The following is a 21,815-nucleotide window of genomic DNA, read 5'->3' on the forward strand; positions in this document are numbered from 1 at the left end:
GCCCTTCTGGGGTGAATGCGTTTCTTTGGACTCGCAATAATGCAGACTCTTAAGTGGTCTCTACCAAATGCGAAATATCGCTCGGCGACTGCAGCGAGGTACTACTGAACACGAAACTTGAGAAATCGAGTGCTGCTGCTTTTTTCTGAATGACTGCTGCATGGATATAAACTTACGTTCGACGACGCTGTAAATAACCATGTCCTTCAATCTTCTCTTCTTGCGTTGGCCCAGCATACTGAACTGCTGCCCCACGGCATCACTGAACAGGAAGCGAAGGACACCCGCTACGAAAGCCCTCAAACTGGGGCCTCCAACAAGTGAAAGTCGGTGCGTCTGGAAAAAAAGAAAGGTAAAAAAAAAAACTACAGATTAAAAGCCTGTCATCAGAGCAAACCTGAAAATATCGTTTGATGTACAACTCTAAGGATTTATAACCCTAGGGAAAATTGCAATAGAAATTCCTATTGGTACTATACAAGCAAGAAGTATAGGTCCAACAGCAAAATGTACAGGTCCCATAGAGCTTTCTACCCGTCCTGTAGCTCCTATCAGGGCAATACAATGTCCTCGGGTTACAATATCCTGGTTAGCTCAGTAGATCCACTGCCTCGGAACAACATTGGTCCTGGGTTTGCTCCCAGAAGAAGGACAAACCTTTCTTCAACACTGAAGCTTTTTTTCGGAGAAACCCATTTGGGTTTCCATTGTAGCTTCATGCTATAGTTGGGCGGATGATAATTTTCCCTTTCATGAACCTCCCTCCACCTAGTGGGCTTCTGCAGAATGATTTGCCATACCCCGAGACTTGTGGAGATGCGGCGAAATGATCACATATCACACACCTCCTCTGTCAAAGTTCTCTGTTTATCTCGTTTTAGCAAGCAAAGGGTTGCGCTCGCCTCCACTCTTCTCAAGCCGAACAACTGGCCGTTATCCGATCTCAAGACTCTCGGACACTGGCCTTGAATGAAATCAGCACGACTGGCTTCTAGGGTACTGTTGTTCTGTTATACATGGGTAGATGTGGAGAGACTGAAGGTGTTAGCGTGTTACTTGAAAGAGAAGATTGTGCGGCAGACCGTGGCTGTGTGACACTTTGACAGAGCATGTGTGACAGTGCTCAAACATACAGTCTTCGACAGTTCCTTGTTTCCTCCTTTCTTTCCTCTCGTGATTCCTACCCTTTTACCCTTTAAAGGTGGTATTTTATCCCTTAAAGGTGGTATGCTACAAGTGTTTAACAGTGCAGGCATAGGCGCTCAATATACTGAAATGGCTTCTTTCCTCGAACTAACATTTATTGTCTGGCATCGCTGCGGATGACGCATAAGAACTTCTGATTATTCTGGACAAAAAGGGCAGGCACTCCATGTAAACCCACTTAAAAAACAACTGTGAAATGCATTACATGAATAAGCCAGCAGTTTAACCAAAGAAGTCGCATATATGCATCTTCTTTATGTGTGCCAGCCTGTATATTGAATGCTGAAAGCCTAGTTGGAACAAGCACATGATGTCCAATGTTCTGCTGTTAAACAGGATCACAGTGCAGACTCGCTTGCTCAACACTGAGAATAATATGAAGCATGTACTTACAAGGCAAGCCCGAAAGACTGTATCCGTTGTCAACTTTAATTCCAAGGCATCCAGGCTGTCTATGTCGGTTACAGGCAGCTTCATCTTGGCGAGTGCCATACTTTCCTTTTGGTTGGTCACACCAAGGGCTGTCAGGATTTGTTCATTTTGCTGCCTGATCGTCTTGAGCTCTTTCAGTATAATACTCATTATATCTGTAAAGAATGTACCGCAAACACTTAGAACAGATGACGGATACTGCTACATAAATCCATCATGTATGGGCCAAAGCCCAACAGATGTAGGCAAACCCTGTCCTAAAAGTCATACTAGTGGTAAAAGGCCATCCATCAGTGGCGCTTCAGTGTCAGTCTTTAACAATTATGGATGGCGCCACTGTTTCCTTGCTGAAAGAAAGCTTATAGTATGGTATTGCTGCTGATGATGCCCAGGTCATTTTTATCATCAGCAGGAGCCTATTTTTATGTTCACTGCAGGTCCAGGGCCCTTCCCAGCGATCTCCAATTACCCCTGTCTTGCTCTAGCTGATTCCATCTTATGCCTGCAAATTTACTAAATTCGTCACATTGTCTAAGATTTTGTTGTCCTCAACTGCACTTCCCTTCTCTCGGTAACCATTCCGTAGCTCTAGTAGACCACCGGTTATCCACCCTACACATTACATGACCTGCCCAGCTCCATCTCTGCCTCTTAATGTTAGTTGAATATCTTCGCTCTAATCCACACCGCTCTCTTCCTGTCTCTTAGCATTACGCCTAACGTTTCTCGTTCCATCGCTCGTTGTGCGGTCTTTAACTTCTTCTCATGCTTCTTTGTTAACCTCCAAGTTTCAGTAAGCACCGCTAGAATGCAATCATTGTACACCTTTGTTTTCAAGGATAGTGGCAAGCTGCCAGTCATGAGTTGGTAATGCCTGCCATACACGCTCCAACTCACGATCAGAGTCCCCTGTGAGTAATTGACCTAGATAAACCTGCTCCTGCGCAGTTTCTAGAGGCTGATCGGCAATCATGAAAGACGACGAGTCTGCTTGGGCAACACCTACTTCGTCTTCGATTAATAATTTACAAGCAAGTTTTCACCACAGCCATCGGAGCCTCTTGTCTCCATAACCTGTGCCAACCGAGCTCTGGAGACCACAGAATGTACGGCTTTGACTACATTTGGGCGACCACACCAAAACAGTGCTGTGCACCACACTGTTTTGGTGTGGTGCGCCGCTGTGACATGTTGCCTTTTCTTGATTGCCTAAACTCTGTTCATCCAAGCATTCAGTTTATGTTGGAGAAGGAGGACAATAGTCGTATTGAATTCCTGGATGTCCGTCTGGAGCACACAGCTACTGGCTTTGACAAGTCTGTGTGCCGAAAGCCTATGCACACAGGCAGATCCCTCAGCTTCAACTCGCTACAACTGATGGGCCACAAGCACTCCGTGGCAGCATCCTTATTCAACCAGGCATTTCGACTGTACCGAGAGAAGGTTCTCAGAAAAAAGAATTGCACACATCTTGCAGGCATCGGTTACACCCGTAAACTTCTGCGGACATATCAGCCCTGACATATTGTTGTGTCTGGCGGAAGGACAGCGCAACGATGGAGCGAATACATTACAGCTTTATTTAGCCATCAACTTAACAGCGGCGGGCGAACTGCCCCGGTTTTATGCTACAGGAATGAAAGCACGCGCCAGCTTGAATGCCGGCGCTTTGAACACAACCAAACAGTGGTTCGCCCGCCGCTGTTAAGTGATGGCTAAATAAAGCCGTATTGTATTCGCACCACCGTTGCGCTTGTCCTTCCGTCAGACACGACATTAACTGGCGACGAGGAAGGGATGCTGCCAGCATGGAACAAGCTCCTGCCTGACGGCAACAGAATTCACCTGCTGACAGATTACGCCATGGACAGTCGAGAAGCAGCCGGTTTGGGACAGTATGGCGAAAGCAACCACGAGTCTGCAGCTGGGGCAAGTAGAACATTTCGACAATTCTACAAGTCGAAGTCCCTGGAAAGCTTGTGCGAGCTGCTTCGTAAACATTTGACCACTGAACGGTCAGTCATAGGTGAGTGAGCAAAGTTTCATCGCCTGAGGGCAGAGAAGGAACATGAAATGATACATAGTACGTGGTGGAGTTACGGGCATTGGTGCAAACGTGCGGAGTTTGGTGCATTTCTTGACGAGTCCACTTCGAGATAAATTTGTGTGCGGTTTGCTCAGAGTTGACATTCAAAGACACTTGTTTCGGAAGACAGAATCTAACGTTTCAACGATGACATGGACCGTGCAACAGCTTTGGAAGCTGTACTCACTAATGCTACAGCTGCTCATTCGAAGCCTGAAAGCGAGTGTTGGGGTGCATCAGTTGCCCACCAGGGGAACAACAAAGTTGCTTCCGCTGTAACTAACTCATACTGCCAGGCGTGTCTGCCAATCAATGCGACTTGTTTTTTCTGCAACAAGAAAGGGCACATTCAGAAGCCTGCCTAAGGCGGCAAGGAGAGAAATGCAAGCCGAAGCGGAAAGCGAACAGTTCAGAACATTTGGGTGTTACAACCATCAGAACCACCCCTGCAAAGTGTTGCAACGAAAGATGTAAGAGACAGGAGACCCCCATCATGCTCAGCTTAATTGTTGAGGGTGTTGCCTTGCAAATGGAGCTTGATACGAGAGCCGCCGTTTCGGTAATGTCCCTGGGTCAGTTCTGCTCACTTTTTCTGACAGTACTTTTGAAGGAAACTAAGTTGACGTTCAGGACTTACACGAGTGAACCTGTGAAGCCATGCGGTGTTTGTTTTCTTAGACTTGAGCACAACAATCAGTGCCAGCGCTTGCCGCTGTATGTGCTTCCCCAGAGCGGTCCAGCGCTGTTTGGGCGCAACTGGCTTCAGCAAGTGCGCGTTGATTGGAGTCAAGTTCGTCGCCTGCAACAGCTACAGTGTGAGACATCGCTAAGCGCTCAACGACTTCCCGAGCTACTACCCTTGCTTTACCGCTATAAGGACCTCTTCAAGAACGAGCTAGGCACCATTCGAGGTGAGAAGGCAACTCTTGTTTTCAAGATGGGAAGATGCCAAAATTTTTCAAAGCTCGAAGCGTTCCTGTTTCTCTAACAAGTACTGTTGAGCAAGAGTTGTCTAGACAAGAACAGATGGGCATATTGACCCCGGTAACGAGTAGCGAGTACGCCACTCTGGTGGTGCCAGTTTTGAAGCGGGACGGGTCAATAAGAGTATGCGGTGATTACTAACGGGCATTGAACCCCATACTAGACGTAGAACATTACCCATTACCCAAGCCCGACGAGCTGTTTGCAGCCCTCGCTGGCGGACAGCAATTTTCTGAAATTGACCTTAACAGGGCATACTAGCAAGTAGAAATGGATCGAGAGTCAAAACGGTACCTTACGCTTAACACCCACAAGGGCCTTTACGCCGTGAATCGTCTACCCTTTGGAATTGCTTCGGCAACTGCAATATTTCAAAAAATAATGGATAATGTCTTGAAGGGCCTCAACTTCATGTTTTGCTACATTGACGATATCCTAATTACGGGTCGCTCAAAGGAAGAACACTTGCAGAACCTTGACGCAGTTCTCAAAAGACTGTCAGAACGTGGAATTCGCATCAAACCATTGAAGTGCGAATTCTTTTGTGACGAGCTGTCTTATATGGACCATGTAATCAACAAACACGGCATCCACTCAACGGACGCAAAACTGGCCGCGATAACCAATGCACTGGTGCCAACTGATAAGCACCAACTTCAATTGCTACTGGGCCTGATAAACTACTATGGAAAGTTCGTTCCAAACTTATCCACCATTCTTTTCCCCTTAAACAGGCTCCTGCAGAAAGACGTCGCCTGGAATTGGAACACGGCTTGTGATTGCGCCTTTCAGCACATCAAGCAGCTGCTTTCATCAGCTCCAATCTTTTGGAGCTCTATGATCCAGGCCTGCCCCTGCAGTTATCTTGTGATGCGTCTGCCTAATGGGTAGGTGCAGTGTTGTCGCACATTTTTTCCAACGGTCAGATAAGGCCAATAGCATATGCCTCACGCACCTTGAGTCGTGCTGAGAAATGCTATAGCCAACTGAAAAAAAAACAAGCCTTAGCTCTTGTGTTCAGTGTTAAAAAATCCATTACTACGTGTATGCAAGGCATTTTGTTTTGCTCATGGACCACAAGCCTTTGGCTACAATTTTTGGTTCCAAGACTGGCATACCAGCAATTGCCGCCGCAAGACTACAACGATGGGCAGTAGGTTTGTCGGCCTATTCTTTTTCATTAAAGTTCCGGCCTTCTGCACAGAACGCTGACACAGATTGCTTGCCTAGGCTGCCAATAATACAGTCGACGGTCGAAGAGCAGGAAGAATCTTTTTATGACCTACGCTTTGACACTATGCCAATCAACAGCAATCATATTGCTCGTGAAACTTCACATGATGCCACTTTCCGTACTGTGACCCATCATATCCTGTCAGGCTGGCCGCATAGTGTACCGGATGAGATCAAACTGTTCTTTTATAGAAGACTAGAACAGTCCATACATCGAGGATGCATTATGCTGGGAATGCACGTACATGCTTGTTTCTGAAACATTTCGCACGTTCACTTTGGACGAGTTGCACCAAGGTCATCCCAGTGTTGTTCGCACCAAAGAACTAGCAAGGAGCTATGTTTGGGCCTTTTATCGATAGTCACATAGAGAGTTTCACCGCGTCTTGTACCGCTTGCACGTCTAATCGCAATCTGCCACCTAAAGCCCCCTTGCATCCTTGTGCATGGCGTACGCGCCCTTGGCAATGGTTGCATGTCGATTTTGCTGGCCCGATAAACGGAGTGACGTACCTCGTGGTGGTTGATGCACATGCAAAATGGCCAGAAGTGTGCAGACAACCACCACTGAAGCAACCATTTCATGCCTACATGAACTGTTATGCGGATTCGTATTCCCCGAGACTTTAGTGTCCGACAACGCACTCAGTTCTCTTCTGCATATTCCAGGAGTAGCTGCAGCGAGTAGGAACCAGACACGTGAGAACAGCTCCGTATCATCCCAGCAGCAACGGTCTGGCAGAACATTTCGTCCAGATGCTGAAGGGTGCACTTCGGAAGTCCAGCCGACCCACATCACCATCGGAGCTCGCAGACTTCCTCCTGTCGTACCGCAATACTCCGCAAGCAACTACTGCAGAGGCACCCTCTCTTTGTTGTTGGGGAGGGCCTCAGGACTAGGCTAGACCTCGTCAGGCCCTCCGTTGAGGAGCGGGTCACCCGCAAACAGTTTCAGGACACCAGTCGCCACAGGCATCGTGCGACTACGTTCAGCGAAGGAGACTTCATGCGCGTCCGTAATTTTTGCCGTGGATCAAGGATGGTCAAAGGACCAAGGTAGTGGCGCAAGCGTTATCACTCTTTGGTTGTGGTCATAAGCGCCGGCATTCAAGCTGGCGGCGCTTTCATTCTTGTAAGACATAAAGACAAAGCCCCGAAAAAAAAAAGCGTGTGCCCCTTTCATACGTGCCTGGAACATGCAAAACATACCGTTTAAATTGCGCACGTGCCTTCATATAAATTGAGGGGCAGTTTTGTTTGCACATGATATGATTTGGAATGGACACGTTTTCTAGGAGTTGTTTACAAGATAGATTGCAGAGACTGTGAGGCATCAGACATCGGTGAATTCAGAAATGTTATACACCGTCTCAGACAATGCATTGACCGAACACATTGTGGACATGGGCCACACCATAGACTGGAAATCGGCATAAATCGTCGCCCCCGAAAAATGACTATTTTCCCGCCTTTTACTAGAATCCATCTACATACAATGTACAGTCGAGTGCAAAATATTAGAGACCATGGGAGCGGCGACTAAACTGCATGGCTGCGCCTTCTGACGGCTGCGCCGAAGTTGGAGAGCGCGTACTGCGCAAGCGCGTACTTTCTTACCTGCCAGCCTGCTCGCTCGCTCGTTTCAACCGCGCGCGCACCGGAACGCGTGAGAGAGCGCAAGGTGTCACTTCTGCTAGCCACTGTACTTCTGCAGTAACCGTCGAATTGCCCGAGTAATGATGTCGTCATATCGTGACGAAAACACTTCATTTGCACTGGCAGCGCTTGGAGCGCGCCACTCTCTGCGCCTTGCTTCTTGATGCTGTGTGGCGCGACAAATATGCTTTGCGTCACTTTTTCTATAATCGAGTTTTGTGATAAGGTCAGGAAGCAGCGATGTCTTTTGCGTTCCACTTCCTGAAACTTAAGCATGATGCAATTATTTGTGGTACTCAGTCCAAATATCATGTGCCCAGACACATACGTGAAACCACCGAACATCGAGCAGCTGAAGACAAGAGCCAGGGAAGAGAAAGGCGAATCATCGCAGATTTGTTCTCAGAAACAGTAAATGAAAAGGAAACCATGACCATTACGATAATTCCTAATGCGAAATTTGAGCACACCTCTATACGTGTTTCATTTTGCCATGGACAATCTGCTGTCTGGATGGCGCGGACAATCTGCCTCATGCGGCGCGTTGCAAACGATCGAAGTGTGGCGCGACTGCCTCGCATAATTTGGAGATCGCGAGGGCCAGCGCGTGGGTGACGGCGTGGATCATATTCCGTGTTGCGGTACAAAACGTGTCTGGCGTTTCACAGCCCCGTAGCTGAGCAGGACTCTTTATTCTTCCCAATAAACTATGCATTGCATTGCATTGAAACCCGGCAGATCGGACACTCAGTACTTGCCCGCGTGCCTTCTGCGATGATTCCCCGTTCTCTTCCCTGGCTCTTCTCTCCAGCTGCTCGATATTCAGTGGTTTCACGCATGTGTCTGGGCACATGATATTTGGACTGACTACCACAAATAATTGCATCATGCTTAAATTTTCGGAAGTGGAGCGCAAAAGACATCACTGCTTTCTGACCTTATCACAAAACTCGATTTCAGAAAAAAGTGACGCGAAGCATGTTTTTCGCGCCGCGGAACGTCAAGAAGCAAGGTGCAAAGAGTGGCGCGCTCCGACCGCTGCCAGTGCAAATGAAGTGTTTTCGTCACGATATGACGACATCATCATTCGGGCAATTCGACGGCGACTGCAGAAGTGACACCTTGCGCTCTCTCACGCGTTCTGGTGCGCGCGCGGTTGAAGCGAGCGAACGAGCAGGCTGGCAGGTAAGAAAGGACGCGCGTGCGCAGTACGCGCTCTCGAACTTCGGCGCGCAGCCGTCAGAAGGCGCAGCCATGCAGTTCAGTCGCCGCTCCCGTGGTCTCTATATTTTGCACTCGACTGTACTGATCACACACTAAACCGGACACATGGCAATATGCCAGAGGTTTATGCAAGAAGCATGCGCAATCTTGTCAGTACTTAAAGGGCGGCATTCTGTATTTTCGCTCCATTCTGAACAAGAGGTCCAGAAACGTCAAGTTTTTAAAATATATTTTATTTCTGCTTTAGTAAGTGTTCCTTTTTTCTGACAAGGAAAAAAGATTTCTGCTGCCGAAAAATTCTGTAAGAACTATCAGCTAGATCTATCAGCATCGAGTTATAAATAATTTATATATGCGCTGATAGTGCTACAAATGATCAATTATATTATTTTTCTTTATTGTGTGGCTGTGGTACAGCTATGATTGCGCCACTCGTTCATAATGCGACACAAGCAAAACTCTCAATGGCCGTTGAAAACTGCCATGTGGCAGCAACACAACTCCCTTCAAGTTCGACAGAATTTGGTAGTTTCAAAGGCCCTCGACTCAAGACCCTTTGAAACGTGCCCATGTGCTCACGTATAAGGTCCTCAATAACTTGATGCAACTCATCCCTAGCGTTGCTAAACCAGACAATGTCATCTGCAATCCACAGTTTGCTTAGACATTTGCTGTTGACCCTCGCTCTTAATCCTTCTCGCTCTAATACGTTGAATACTTCTAAGCATGCAGTGAATAGTATTGGAGAGATTGTGCCTCCTTGCCTGACCCCTTTCTTGACAGGTATTTTTCTACTTTTCTTGTGGAGAATTAAGGTAGCCCTGGAGACTTGGTGGATATTTACCAAGATATACACGTATGCCTCCTGTACTCCCTGATTACGCAATGCCTTCATGACGGCTGGTATCTCTATTGAATTAAATGTTTTCATAATTTATGAAAGCCATATAGAGAGGTTGCTTGTACTCTGTAGAATTCTCAGTTAGCCGACTGATGATATGATGTGAGCCATTTCAGAAAAATCCAGTTTATTCTGGTCAACATATGCATGCGGCGCATGCAAACACTGTAGCATTAAACAAAATACACCATGAAATTCTCCCTGTGTGCAAAATATGGGCACGAGTAAGCTAATAGTTTGGCTAAAGAAGGCATTATACACGTCTTCGTTAATTATGCAACATCCTGAAAATTATGCACTGGAAGAGAAGCTGGAACAAGCCTGTGAAGTGCAGGGGCACGCACCTTGCAGGCGGTAAAATCGTCTTGAGTGTCACTACATTCCACCTCCGAGTCCTTCGTACCAGCTAACCAGTATAACATTACTGCTAAAAATAAACATGCAAGGCATAACTATTCATAAATGAGTTTAATCGACAGACTACCTCTAAATAAACCTGGTTGCACCTCTTGGCAAGTTAATAATCCATAAATAGCAAAAGTTTGAGCATAGAAAAAGGAGAGTTGGGGACAAAGTCAAGAAGGCATGCAGGCACTACTTATACCATTTTGCTATTTATGGACAGATTACTTTGATCGATTGATTGTTGTTGAGGTTTGACACCCCAAACCAACACTGCGCTAGGAGAGATGGTGTAGAGGAGGGCTCCTGATTATATTAGGCTACCTGGTGCTCTTGAACACATACCAAAAGAATGGCACACAAGTGCTTTTGCACTCAAGCCCAGTTGAAATACAAGTTGCTAGGAATTGAACACACGACCTTGCGATCACCAACAAAGTGCCAGAGTCACGGAGAAACACCGTGGGTACGGTGCTTTGAGATGCCTCACGATAAAACATCCATGCATCGTCAACCTATGTAGTACTATAGCACCTCCCAGCTTCTGCAGCCAGCATTGACTGCTCCAAGTTCTACCTTTTTTTCACAGAGTAACCAATCAATGAACATTTCTCTCTGATGCTTTTGTAAGACTTGTGCCAGTTGATGCATTTATGAAATATGTATTAGCACCATACTTCTCCTTCACAGTTAGATTTGGTGTTACATTTAACTTCTTTTCATTCATGTCTTATGTCAGGGATTCTGAAACATTTTGGCCTCGCAGAGTTCGATCAGATTTTATATAGTGCCACAGAACCCCGATGTTTGGTCCTACGTCCCTCTCCTTCTAGCCCACTTACGCACCAATCACGATGAATGCAGACATTGCTTCAATCAAACAGTTACAAATCATATATTACATATTACATAGAAAAAGAACAAAAACAGTGCACATCTCAGTGCATCTGCATACCTATAGCTAAACACATAATTCATGTGCAGCTTTATTTTTATCTTTGCTAGTCTTTATTAAGGTTTTATCTCAATTACCTGTTAAACAGAATTGAACAATTTCTCAAAGCTGCACTTGGCACTTCAAATGGTTGATTAGGTCAACAACTTTCCTAAATTGAGGCTTCCATGATTTATTTGTGCAACTGATTTTAAAAGGTCCAACAACAGCCCTTTTTTCAACCAGCACGTTGCGAACAAATAGCTTCAAGTAAGAGCAACTTCAGCTCACAAACCCCTTGTAATTCTGAAAGCATGCCAAGACAGTGCATCAAGAGCAACTGCACTGGTGAAAACAATGATATTCAAAAAGTGTCGCATGCATCTTCAAACACTCCTGATTGGACCTGTGCTGCATGTTTGAGTAATACGTGTGAAGTATTATAGTAACACGAGTTGGGTGTTAGACGGCTGAGTGTTTGCTCAAAGTGTGAAGTATGTCGTCGTGTAGCGGGTTTCTTTCTTTCATTGTTTTTTTTTTCTCACAATGTTTTACATCACGCACATTTGTCAAATGGCTGGACAGGCGCTTTCCAAGTATGCCAGATACAAAATAGCTCATTCTTCATATCTGATGTTCCTGTAGAGTTCTCACATGGAGTCACATTTTGTGAACTTGACAAAATCACTAAAGAACTGAAAATTTCCAATCCATTGGGCATAATCTGTGACCTTATGATATTTCTGAAGGTGCAAGAAACACAATGGAGCTAAATTTTGATAGACAGAATAAGCCGCCTGAACGGTTTTGTTCTTCTACGCTAATTTTGTATTGGTCGTCGCATATTATTTCCTCCTGATTGTCTGTGCCTGTTATGTTTGGCTGCGGGCAAGGCAGAGGCTTCCAGGAAGATAGAGACAAAGTGACCAAGAGCAGTCGAAGAGGAGATGTCGCAGACTGGAGTCAATGGCCCGACAAAATGTCTCCTTGTTGAAATGTTGCCTCCTGATGGAGAAATCCCTTGTTCGATCACTGTTGCTTACAATGCATAGTGCTGGAAGTTGAAATTGGATAAAACGAACATTAAAGGTACAGTAAATCCATTGCCAGATGGCTATTAGGCCCACTGGAAGTTTGTTCATCTGGCAAATATTTCATGGCCCAGTCTGGGGTGCAGTTGCGACACCCTGCATTGGCCGAGCCCAGAGCCGAGGTCGCGGGTTCAGATCTGGACCACGGCAGCTGCATTTCGATGGATGTAGAGTGTAAACACACTTGTGCATTTAGATACAGCTGCTCACAAAAGAAGCCCAATCAATCACTCGTTCAACAAATCAATTATATCGATCAAATTTCAAGCTTTACAGAAGACAACTGCAACTGAGGGAACATACACAAAGGTTCGAAAGCTGTTCGTCTCATCGAAGAATTTGTCCTTAAAATTGGCTTTGACCCTTTTATGCCACCTGAAATGATGGAAGTTCTACCAAACTTTCCAGAAAGTTCTCAGGCTTCTGGTGCACAGGCAGCCGTGTTTTTATGTAGCCCCTCAACAGGCCCCATTGCGAACTTCGGTTATACACTGGAAGCTGTAAAAACACTGTGAAGAAGTGTTTTACCACAATAATTTTTCAAGTTGTTTCGATTGGAGGAGATGGAAGAAATTAACTGTCCCGTTACCATGTGGCCAGGAGGCTAGCGTCACTGCCAACGGTGACACTTGCTCCCTCTGCCTCTAGTAGCGTTCCCAAGCAATGTTCCTTCCCTGCCTTCTCCCATACCAAAGCCGAGGGACGTATCGCGACGTCGAGCCCCGCCTCCTTTCTTGCGGCATTGCAACTTCCGCATTGGATGATTAGTCATAATGAGTGACGAAACACGCACTGTGAAGAGCCATATGTGCATGTGACCATGACTCCCTGGTTGTTAGCAGGCTTCCTCGAGGGGGAAGGAGCATGGTGCTTGGTTTTGAATTTCAGCTGTTCTTGGGGTGACATGCAATTCTGTAATGCTTTGAAGCATGATTGACAGCAAGTCATGCGTACACTACACTTGTTTGTTAAATATAGCCAACCCTGGTATGGGCCCTTTAGTGCATTGCATTTAAGCCGCCCATAATAAAGAGGAAAACTATGCAAACAATGCCACTAACATTGACAAGCACCACCAGCTAGTGTTGAAAACTGCAACTGTAAGCAAGCTGATGGACGTACTAATCATCAGTTCATGCTGCAAAGTATGTTTTCTCATGACTTGTCATCGGCTAACCAGTGATGACTGTACTCATCAACGGTAAAGAAAGGGTCAAGAGAGACCTTGTACACACTGCAAGGAGTGCAACCTTCTAAGTGTCGTGCTTGAGTACAGTGCTCGCCTGGCCACTGATGTACACTACAGCCCAAAATAACTTGTGAACCTGGAACATCTAACAGACTGGTTGCATCATCTACTCGAAAGTTGGTTGAAGTAATATTTTATAGCTTTTGTTTTTTCCAACAAATGGCATGGCAAAACTTATCGATTTGGTGCTGCTTGAGTCTCTCATTTTCCAACATGGCAAATTGGTGCAAAGAACCTGCATGTTTTTTTTAAACAATGCGGGAATTCGAGAACTCCTAGTGAACTCTGATTCAGAAGACTTCAATGATGATTACAGGGCTTCAAGGGACAAATGAAAGCGATGAAGAGGCTATGTTGCCTGAGGAACATTAATAAGCCTTCTTAAAGTTATGTTTTCATTTTAGTGTGAATTTTCAGATGAAGAAACTTCGTGAAATGTTCAGCAAAGTCAGCAAAGTAACACTGATAACATAGCATTTGAAATTATAGCCTGCTAATGTATTACTTAGAAATTTAGTTTGTGGCACCTAGAAAAAACACCCGGCACCCACAGGGGTAAAAAAGTGCAAACCTTGTTCCTCAAGGCTGGAGCCATTCGCTGCTTCATCTGCTTCCTCAATCTCCACCCTTTCCGTGGCCTCGAAGTGCCATATCGATTTTCGACGCCTGTGACCATTCTCTTTCGACCTTGGACTCGTGTCCTTGTTCAAGGTGGCGCTGGTGTCGGCGACCCTTTCTGGTGACGGAACACTTTCACTCTCACTGCACGTAACAAGCCTCGACTTGCAGACGGTCGAAAGGGACGGGCTGCGGCGGCTCTGCGAATCCTCTTCGCAGGAATTGTCTGCAGTGTGGTTTCCTTCGACCGCTGTGTCCGTTTGTTGGCTGCACCTGTTGCTGCTTGCCAGGCGCTGAAGCCTAACTGTGGGTTGGATATTCCAGGCTTTTTTCCTTGGGGTAGACGTGACAGTGTGGGCAGTTCTCCCAGAGCTTGAAATTGCAATAGTAAAGACAATGACATGTAACGTGTTGTCACAAAAATGTACTGCAAAAGAATCAAACATCGGTGTAGTTGGTATTAGTGATCACCTTTAGAACAGCACAAAAGAATGGGATGTACAGAAAGGCAGCACAAGAAAACATTATTTCGTGCCACATTAATTGTGCGGTTTTGCGTCCTGAACCTGCACAGTGGATAGCGAAGGATGTCGTAGTGGAGGGCTCTGGATTAATGTTGACCACCTGGTGCTTTTAATGTGCACCCAGAGCACGAGCAGTGTTGCATTCCATCCCTATTAGAACGGGGCTGCTGCGGCCGCAGTTGAACTTGTGACCTCGTGTTCAGCAGCGCAATGCCACGATCACAGTCACCACGGTGAGGCATGCCAACTTAACAAACGCAGAAGAAATGAAAAAATAATGGGCTTGGTACATGAGACCATTACTTCAAAAGAGATGCTCAAAATATCTATCTGTTAATCTGCCCATTTCTGTATGTCCCATTCTTTCGTGCTGTTAAAGAAATGCACCCTTGAAAGATGGTCACTACGGCAAGCTGATAGTGTAGCATGGTGGAGAAATAAAAGAAGAAAGAATAAGAGAAACAGCACAGACGGAGACAAAGCAAATGCGTTGTCTGTCTCTTTTCTTTGCTGTCTGTCCTGTCCATGCTTCTTCTGCAGTGACGTTTAAAAGCTCACTCTATAACACACAGAACTGTTTTGATGCCTCGCTTCCAAGACTAGCATTCACAGAAACTAACTCAGCTTTCGAAAACAACACTTTAAGAGCACTTGAACAACTAAGTCCCTAGAAAATGCGCTTCTCAACATAGAAAAAGTAGGTGCTCCTCCTTTAACCCTAAACTGGCAACTTGGAAGAGTATTTTGACCGATTTTATTTTATTACCACTGTTGTATGTTAAAGATAATTTGTAGGTTATGCTTCGTGGAAATTGCTACAGTCACAAGCAAGTCTTAAAGGACATACCTCCCTGCCTTTCCTATTTAGTTCTATCTCTCTTGAGAGGACATGCTACCCTTTAGAACAGCAGCATTGCAGTTCTGTATCTGGACGACACTGTACAAACTGTTTAATCAAGGCTTTTTTTTCTTGATGCATATATTTGTGCAGTACGCTTTCATTGCTCCCGCGCCACTTGAAAGGTATGTGGGTGCTATTGACTGCATTGTTGCGCTCGCACTTCACATAAATACCTCAGCAAGTTTGTCTCTTTTTTTTGTTCGTTGAGCAACCATATACACAGTGCAGGGGTGGGACTGCTCAAAGTCATTTCGGAGCAACTTGGAGCAGAGTAAATTACATTTTGAGGCAGTTTGGAACATGGTGGAATAATGGAATATGGCATCACACTTCGAAACCATGATTAAACAGAGAATCAACCAACACAAAGCGCGTAGTAGAAGCACGCTTTGTAGCTATAGCGTACCATAATATGCAAGAGTGGGTCGAGCGGCGGCACGGCGTTTGTTTTCCTGGAAAGCCGAAAACAACGGTGGAACTACAATCGAAGTATATATTCCCACGCTGACGCTCATGATGATAGCAGAAAATGTTTTCAAATTATGCAGTCCAATCGACATGCTAACATAATTTTTGGGTCACCATATCTCACCGCAGACCCAGAGAGCCGCAATCAACCCTAGGTTGGTATAACGTAAATCTATTCCAATCTGTCTTTATTGCGATATCAATTTTATGGACACTCCAGGCGCATTTCTGCCGTCATCATCGCCGTGATGTTCTGTACAGTGTAGACTGCTTATTACGTAAGTTGCCGGAGTCGCGAATATCCGCACTATAAGCGGTACCACACTATAACCAAAACAGCTATTTTATTGCGATAATGGACACTCCAGGCACATTTCTGCCGTCGCTGTCACCGTACTCTAGGTTCCGTATTCACTTACTAAATAAATTAACAAGCACGGTGTCACGCGCGCTTAAGCAAACATGAACACATCTAGCTCGTTGACCGCGAAAACGAACTGTCAAAACGCTCGAGTGACAAAGCGCAGCGAGGGAATTGACCTTCGTGCTATCATGCCTCTCGCTTCAACGCGACCTACATGCAGCGAAAACACAGCGCACAGCGGACTTTCCCTGTCGCAGATTGCTTTCACGATAGGGCCAAGGCGATCATATCGCCAAAGTGGATCGTCGCAGATTACGTCCTGCTTCGGTCCACTGAAACCGTTCCGCATTGCTTTGCTGGAAAAAATCCTCTCCTTCTGTTTGCACAAGTCCCGAACACAAGTTTCGGATTCTCTGAATGCCCGAGATGCAGCCCGATTTCCGTTCGTCTCCGCACACGTGATCACTTTCCTTTTAAATGCGGCATCATGATGAACTCGGCACTTCATGCTGATAGATAGAACAGACGCTGAGAACGTGAAGACAGACGGTAGACTATTGCCTAAGCACGTGTACTGCAGCACATGGAGGAAGCTACGGTAGCTAGGCTCGAGAGTAGCTAGGCTCGATGCGCGTGTGAGGCGGGCATTTTGAAATGCCGACGGCTATATGGTAACGCAGATTTAGGGTCACACTCGATTCTAACGTGCGCGCAATTTTTGGACCTGTTTTATAGGGAAAAAAGTGCGCGTTAGATTCAAGTAAATGTGGTATTTGTGGCTTGAGGGGAGCGTTTGCCGTCTAGGTTGACTGCTGAACTTCCAGGCAGCCACACTGTAACCGGTATTTCATGTCCCGCAACTACACTAAGCGATACGCGTATACATCGAGTGCTATGGGAAAATTAACGGGAGTCTGAAAAGACCGTATTATATCCGGTCCTGCACTATAAGCAGTTACATTATAAGAGGTCTAAACTGTACAAAGTCCAGGGGCGATAACATCGTCGATGTGCGCTGTATGCTGTATGTGCGAGTGAAAGCGTGCGAGGGTGAGCAAAGGATGGCAGCAGTCTCGCGTGTGCAAGGGAGGAAGTGCGCCGTCTTCGGTCGCATGCAAGGCACCAGGGGGGGGGGTTGCAGGGGAGGGAGGGGGTGTTCTCCGGTGGCTGCTGTGTATGGCGCGGCAGCACAGGTTCTATCGTGGAAGCTATCTGCGATGGGGACAGAGTGCAAGTACTCATAGCTTCGTGCGTACTGTGTTTTCGCTGCTTAGCTCAAATTGAAGCGAGAGGCAGCATGAAGGTCAATTCACTCGCTGCTGCTGCCGCGCTTTCTCACTCCAGCGTTTAGACAGCCAGTTTCCGTGGTCATTGAGTGAGACGTGTTCATGTTTGCTTGTGTTCGCGTGATGCCATGCTTGTTAATTTAGTTAGTAAGCGAATGTTTACAAGTTTATACGGCCGATAAAACTACTATCCTTACTTCGTATAGATGTCTACTAATTTGCTATCACAATCGATGCTTCGCCTTTTGGGCGAAACTGCGACTTTCTATTCCAAATTTGCAATTAGCCTTCCGCAAAATGTCAAAATGTCTCAGGCCTCGCCGATGTGGGCATAAAAACAGATTGGAATATTTTACGGTATACTTGCCATGGGGACAGAGACGGCCGCCCGCTGAACCCGCGGCAATGTGCGCGTCCCTAATATCTGTAGTTCGCTCGTGGTGCCCTAAGCCTTCTTTTCGTTATCTTGTACCTCAGCTAGGGAGCGCCGCACCACTTGGCCCAGTCAACCGTATTCTAGTACACTCTAAATATAGCCACCCTAGCCGTTCCGACAGCAGTGACAACAGCCGAGAGTGGCCGCGCACGTGCTGGCCACTTGCTGGAAGCGCCGAAAGTCCAGTGTTAAAAGCACGAGAATCACGAGAAACTGTGCGGGAAGTGCCGTCGCGCGGTCTGCGAAATGTGAACGGCCACACTCTTTTTTCGAAGAACGAATCTGCTCGCTGTTCACGGCCACTGCCAGTTCACACATGCCGAAGCCGTTCTGGTGCAGCGTGGCACAATTTCGGTCCATTTTCTGTATTTGGCGCAGTTCAGCACAGGAATCTGGGTTTGTATCAAAATGGCGCAATTGGCGCCGGAGTCCGAACCCTGACAGTGTGAGGTCCAGGCCCGTGTCTGAGGATGGCTTGACCTATAAACAGTGCAGTATTTGCACTGTGCATTGAGAGGTGTATCGATTGTCTCTACAATTGAATGTTCACAGAAAATTGGTCAATTAAGCGTCACTGTACGCATCCTGAAATTTTAATTGTGACTCACTCTGGCTTGTCTCGTCATGTCTTATCCCATTGTCTTGTTAATGCAATGTATGTACACCATTTGCCGTAGGCAGAACCGTCTATGGCATGCCACCCTGAATGCTTACAGAAAGTCCATGCTTCGTACATACTGCACACATTAGTGCAGCGAGCTAATGTTACTCCTGCAGAACGCTCAATTTGGATGCCAAGTGCGATGTCTCCGCAATTGGACTGACCACTGGGGTCTATGATATCGCTTCCAGTGAATGTCTTGGCCTCCCTTTGCACCAGCAACTAACTTTTGCTACATTGAAATCACAGATAAACCCACTGCCTTACAATGCAGCTAAAAATAGAATAGTTCCATGCACATCAAGTTATGAAAAGAGATCTTTCACATTAAGGATTTCATCACGTTGAAGACCATTACATAAGGTTTAACTGTATTTGCTCAGGAAGAGTATTGTTAATTTTCGACGGAAGACCTCAAACACTAATTCACACATTATATGCAGTTTCACTGCATATAAGTATGTACGCAATGTATCCAGTACAATGTTTTGAGTGTGCCAAACGTTTTGCAGCTTTTGTAGTGACCAAACAGCATTTTAATTGCTGCAGATCATATCACAGGCAGCAATAAGCGGCACTGGAGATTTGCATTTATTGATTCGGCATTTTGCATTTTGTGGGCAAATAAGATGATTTAACATTCGAAAAGCTTTTACTGGGAAGTTCTCGTGCCCCCAAGAACAAACCTACTGGGCTCATCATTGCTCGTTTTATGCCTCAAGGTTTGTACACAGTCTTAGCTTCCGTCTCATAGCCACCATCTTGGAGTATGAACATTTCAACACTTTTGGTCGTTACAAATTGACATACTGGCGAAATGCTAAATGCATCTGTACGCCCATGTCGTTGCCTCAAAATTAGGCACCAAATGTTCGTTTTGTCAATAGGTTAACAACTCGCAATGGTGGCACTCAAGTGAGCCTTTGAAAGTGGCTACAGGGCACACTATACTGTAACAATTAGACAGCTACCTTGAATGCTTATGTGGCAAGTCTTTCAACCTGCTCTCTTCACCTCTGCCACCAGATAAAGCCATCCTGGGGTACTTGCTACGGCTCACACCTGCAAAAGCAGGACGCATAGAGTGAGTGACAACGGTGAGAAATCTGCAGCAGTACCTCTGCTGCTACAAGGTGGAGAGAAACCACAGAAACTTGAAAATAAGTTATTTCAGGAATTTTAGTACCTTCAGCACAATTTGAACTGCAATAGCAAAAACTACTACATTTATGCAAGACATTGTTAGCATGCACATTATAAAAAGAAACATTATGCCCTTTTTTTTGTGCTGTTGGCATGGATGAAAAAGACAGGTGTTAGCCATGATGTGATGACATGACAAAAATCTTGCAAAATTTGATGAGCACTTGATGAGCATTTGATAAGTATCTGAAAAGTACACACACCACAAACGTAACCAATGCCATTCGTTAGAATATGAGCCACAAATTTCACACCTGCTGCTGCTGTTTGTGGATGGTTTACGAGGCTCTCAGGTGCTTGCTTAACGTGTTTCTCACGCACCTCCCACCGCCACATATCATAGCCACTCAATACGCCGTGTCTTATTACATATTGTATGTATTGAACATATCCTCTTGTCATAGCAAAAGCAGAGTTCATTGGAGACACTATGGGAGGCTGAACAAGATATTTTAAAACTTTTCACCACACTGGTATTACTATGGAGATGACATGTACAGTGCTCAAAGACTGAAATGTGATACATGGACTGCATGATGGCTGGCACGTTTTGTGCCATCGGTGAGTGCTAGGTAATCGTTGAGAAGCTGAATGCAGTCACAATGCATCACGAAGACTCTTGCTTTAATGTGCCACAAAAATCCATCAGCTCAGTGTCCTCAGTGCCAACCAGTGGCGCAAGATGTGCTGGCAGCCACATGCTCAGAGTATCCTGTTTTAATTGCTAAGCACTGTACTATTAACCAGCCAACAACAGTAAAATGCATTTTATAGCTAATTTACAATGTTTGCCAGCAAGCATTCCTTCTGAAGGGCACTTGTGTTCACCAAACCACATCATGTCAACTCTACATAGTTTTTTTTAAAGTAGCAAAGACTGCAGGACGACTTGGTATGGTGAGATTTTATTTAATGCTAAATGGTTAAACATGCAGAGAGGGGCGACATTCCATATTCACTTCATGTGTCATGCCCCACTTCCTGTATTGTTTCTCATTCCATGCTAGAGATCATTATTGTATACTATAGACCTTTCCACAGCACTGGGACACCTGGTTTTTTGAAGAGGGCTGGCACTGGAGTACCTGCTCCCTTGGCATCTCAGTGCCAGTCAAGCTTTTCATGAAAGGGTATATAAGCAATATAAATAGCCTCAAGATGATGAAAAGATGTAAGCTTCAAATTCTTGCATATTTGGAACGTACAGTTAAACCTGGATATAGCGCAATTGAGGAATTCCCGAGAAACTTCGTTATAAAGAGGATTTCGTTATATGCAGGTTCGGCACGGAAATTCGAAAAAGAAACGCTTAACGCCGTATTTACTCGATTCTAACGTGCCCTCGATTGTAACATGCACCCGTTTTCCGTTTTCGTCAAAGCACTCATCCTTGGAATGTCACACCAGGCGCTGGATGCATGGACGCGTGTTGTTTCGCACAAGCGCGAGGTGTTGGAAACGAAGAGCGAGCGACACGATGGCATCGTAGTGTCGTATAGTGTCATCTAGTGTCAGGTTAGTGAAGTGAAGCGCAGAGACTTGCACAGTAACCAAAGAGTGGCGCTGCCAGCGGGTTGAGAAAAAAAATAAAAGTTTTTTTTTCTTTTGGCAACATCAACTGGAAAAGGAGAGTGCCGGCTTGGCGGGCTAGGCCAGCTGCAGCAAGCGGCGGGATCAGGTTTGAACGAAGGGAGGGGGAAAGGTCACGCCTGACATGGCAAGATTGCCGTGTCGAGGGATGCAGGCCTGCCTCGCGCATGCTCACACGCACGCACACGTGCGCTCACTCTCGCCTCACAGTCGCCGTGAAGTCTACACTTCGCATTCCGTCGCGGCGTAGAAGGTGCTTCTGGTTGCTGCTCGCGCAAAAATGAAAAAAATTTGGGGCGAAATCTCTAGGTTGTCGGTGGAGAAAATTCATTATTTCGAGGAGGTCTCCCGTTGCCACTTCGTTAC

The 21,815-nt window shown here is 45.8% G+C and overlaps 1 protein-coding gene across 4 annotated transcripts in view; it reads right to left on the minus strand.

Moving 5' to 3' along the window:
- Positions 1–21,815, minus strand: part of LOC119463590 (uncharacterized) — a 112,872-nt gene that overhangs the window by 73,640 nt on the left and 17,417 nt on the right. For all 4 annotated transcript variants that reach the window (XR_007463556.1, XR_007463557.1, XR_007463555.1 and 1 more), the window contains exons 6-9: positions 19,628–19,718; positions 13,970–14,388; positions 1,600–1,793; positions 177–336 (exon numbers count right to left, since the gene is read on the minus strand). Coding sequence is in view for 1 of the 4 variants with exons in the window: in XM_037724419.2 (XP_037580347.1) it covers positions 177–336; positions 1,600–1,793; positions 13,970–14,388; positions 19,628–19,718 (864 nt within the window). In the remaining 3 variants the exon portion in view is untranslated. The remainder of the gene's footprint in view (positions 1–176; positions 337–1,599; positions 1,794–13,969; positions 14,389–19,627; positions 19,719–21,815) is intronic.

This window comes from Dermacentor silvarum, chromosome 9 (genome assembly GCF_013339745.2).
Source record: "Dermacentor silvarum isolate Dsil-2018 chromosome 9, BIME_Dsil_1.4, whole genome shotgun sequence".
Classification (NCBI taxonomy): domain Eukaryota; kingdom Metazoa; phylum Arthropoda; class Arachnida; order Ixodida; family Ixodidae; genus Dermacentor; species Dermacentor silvarum.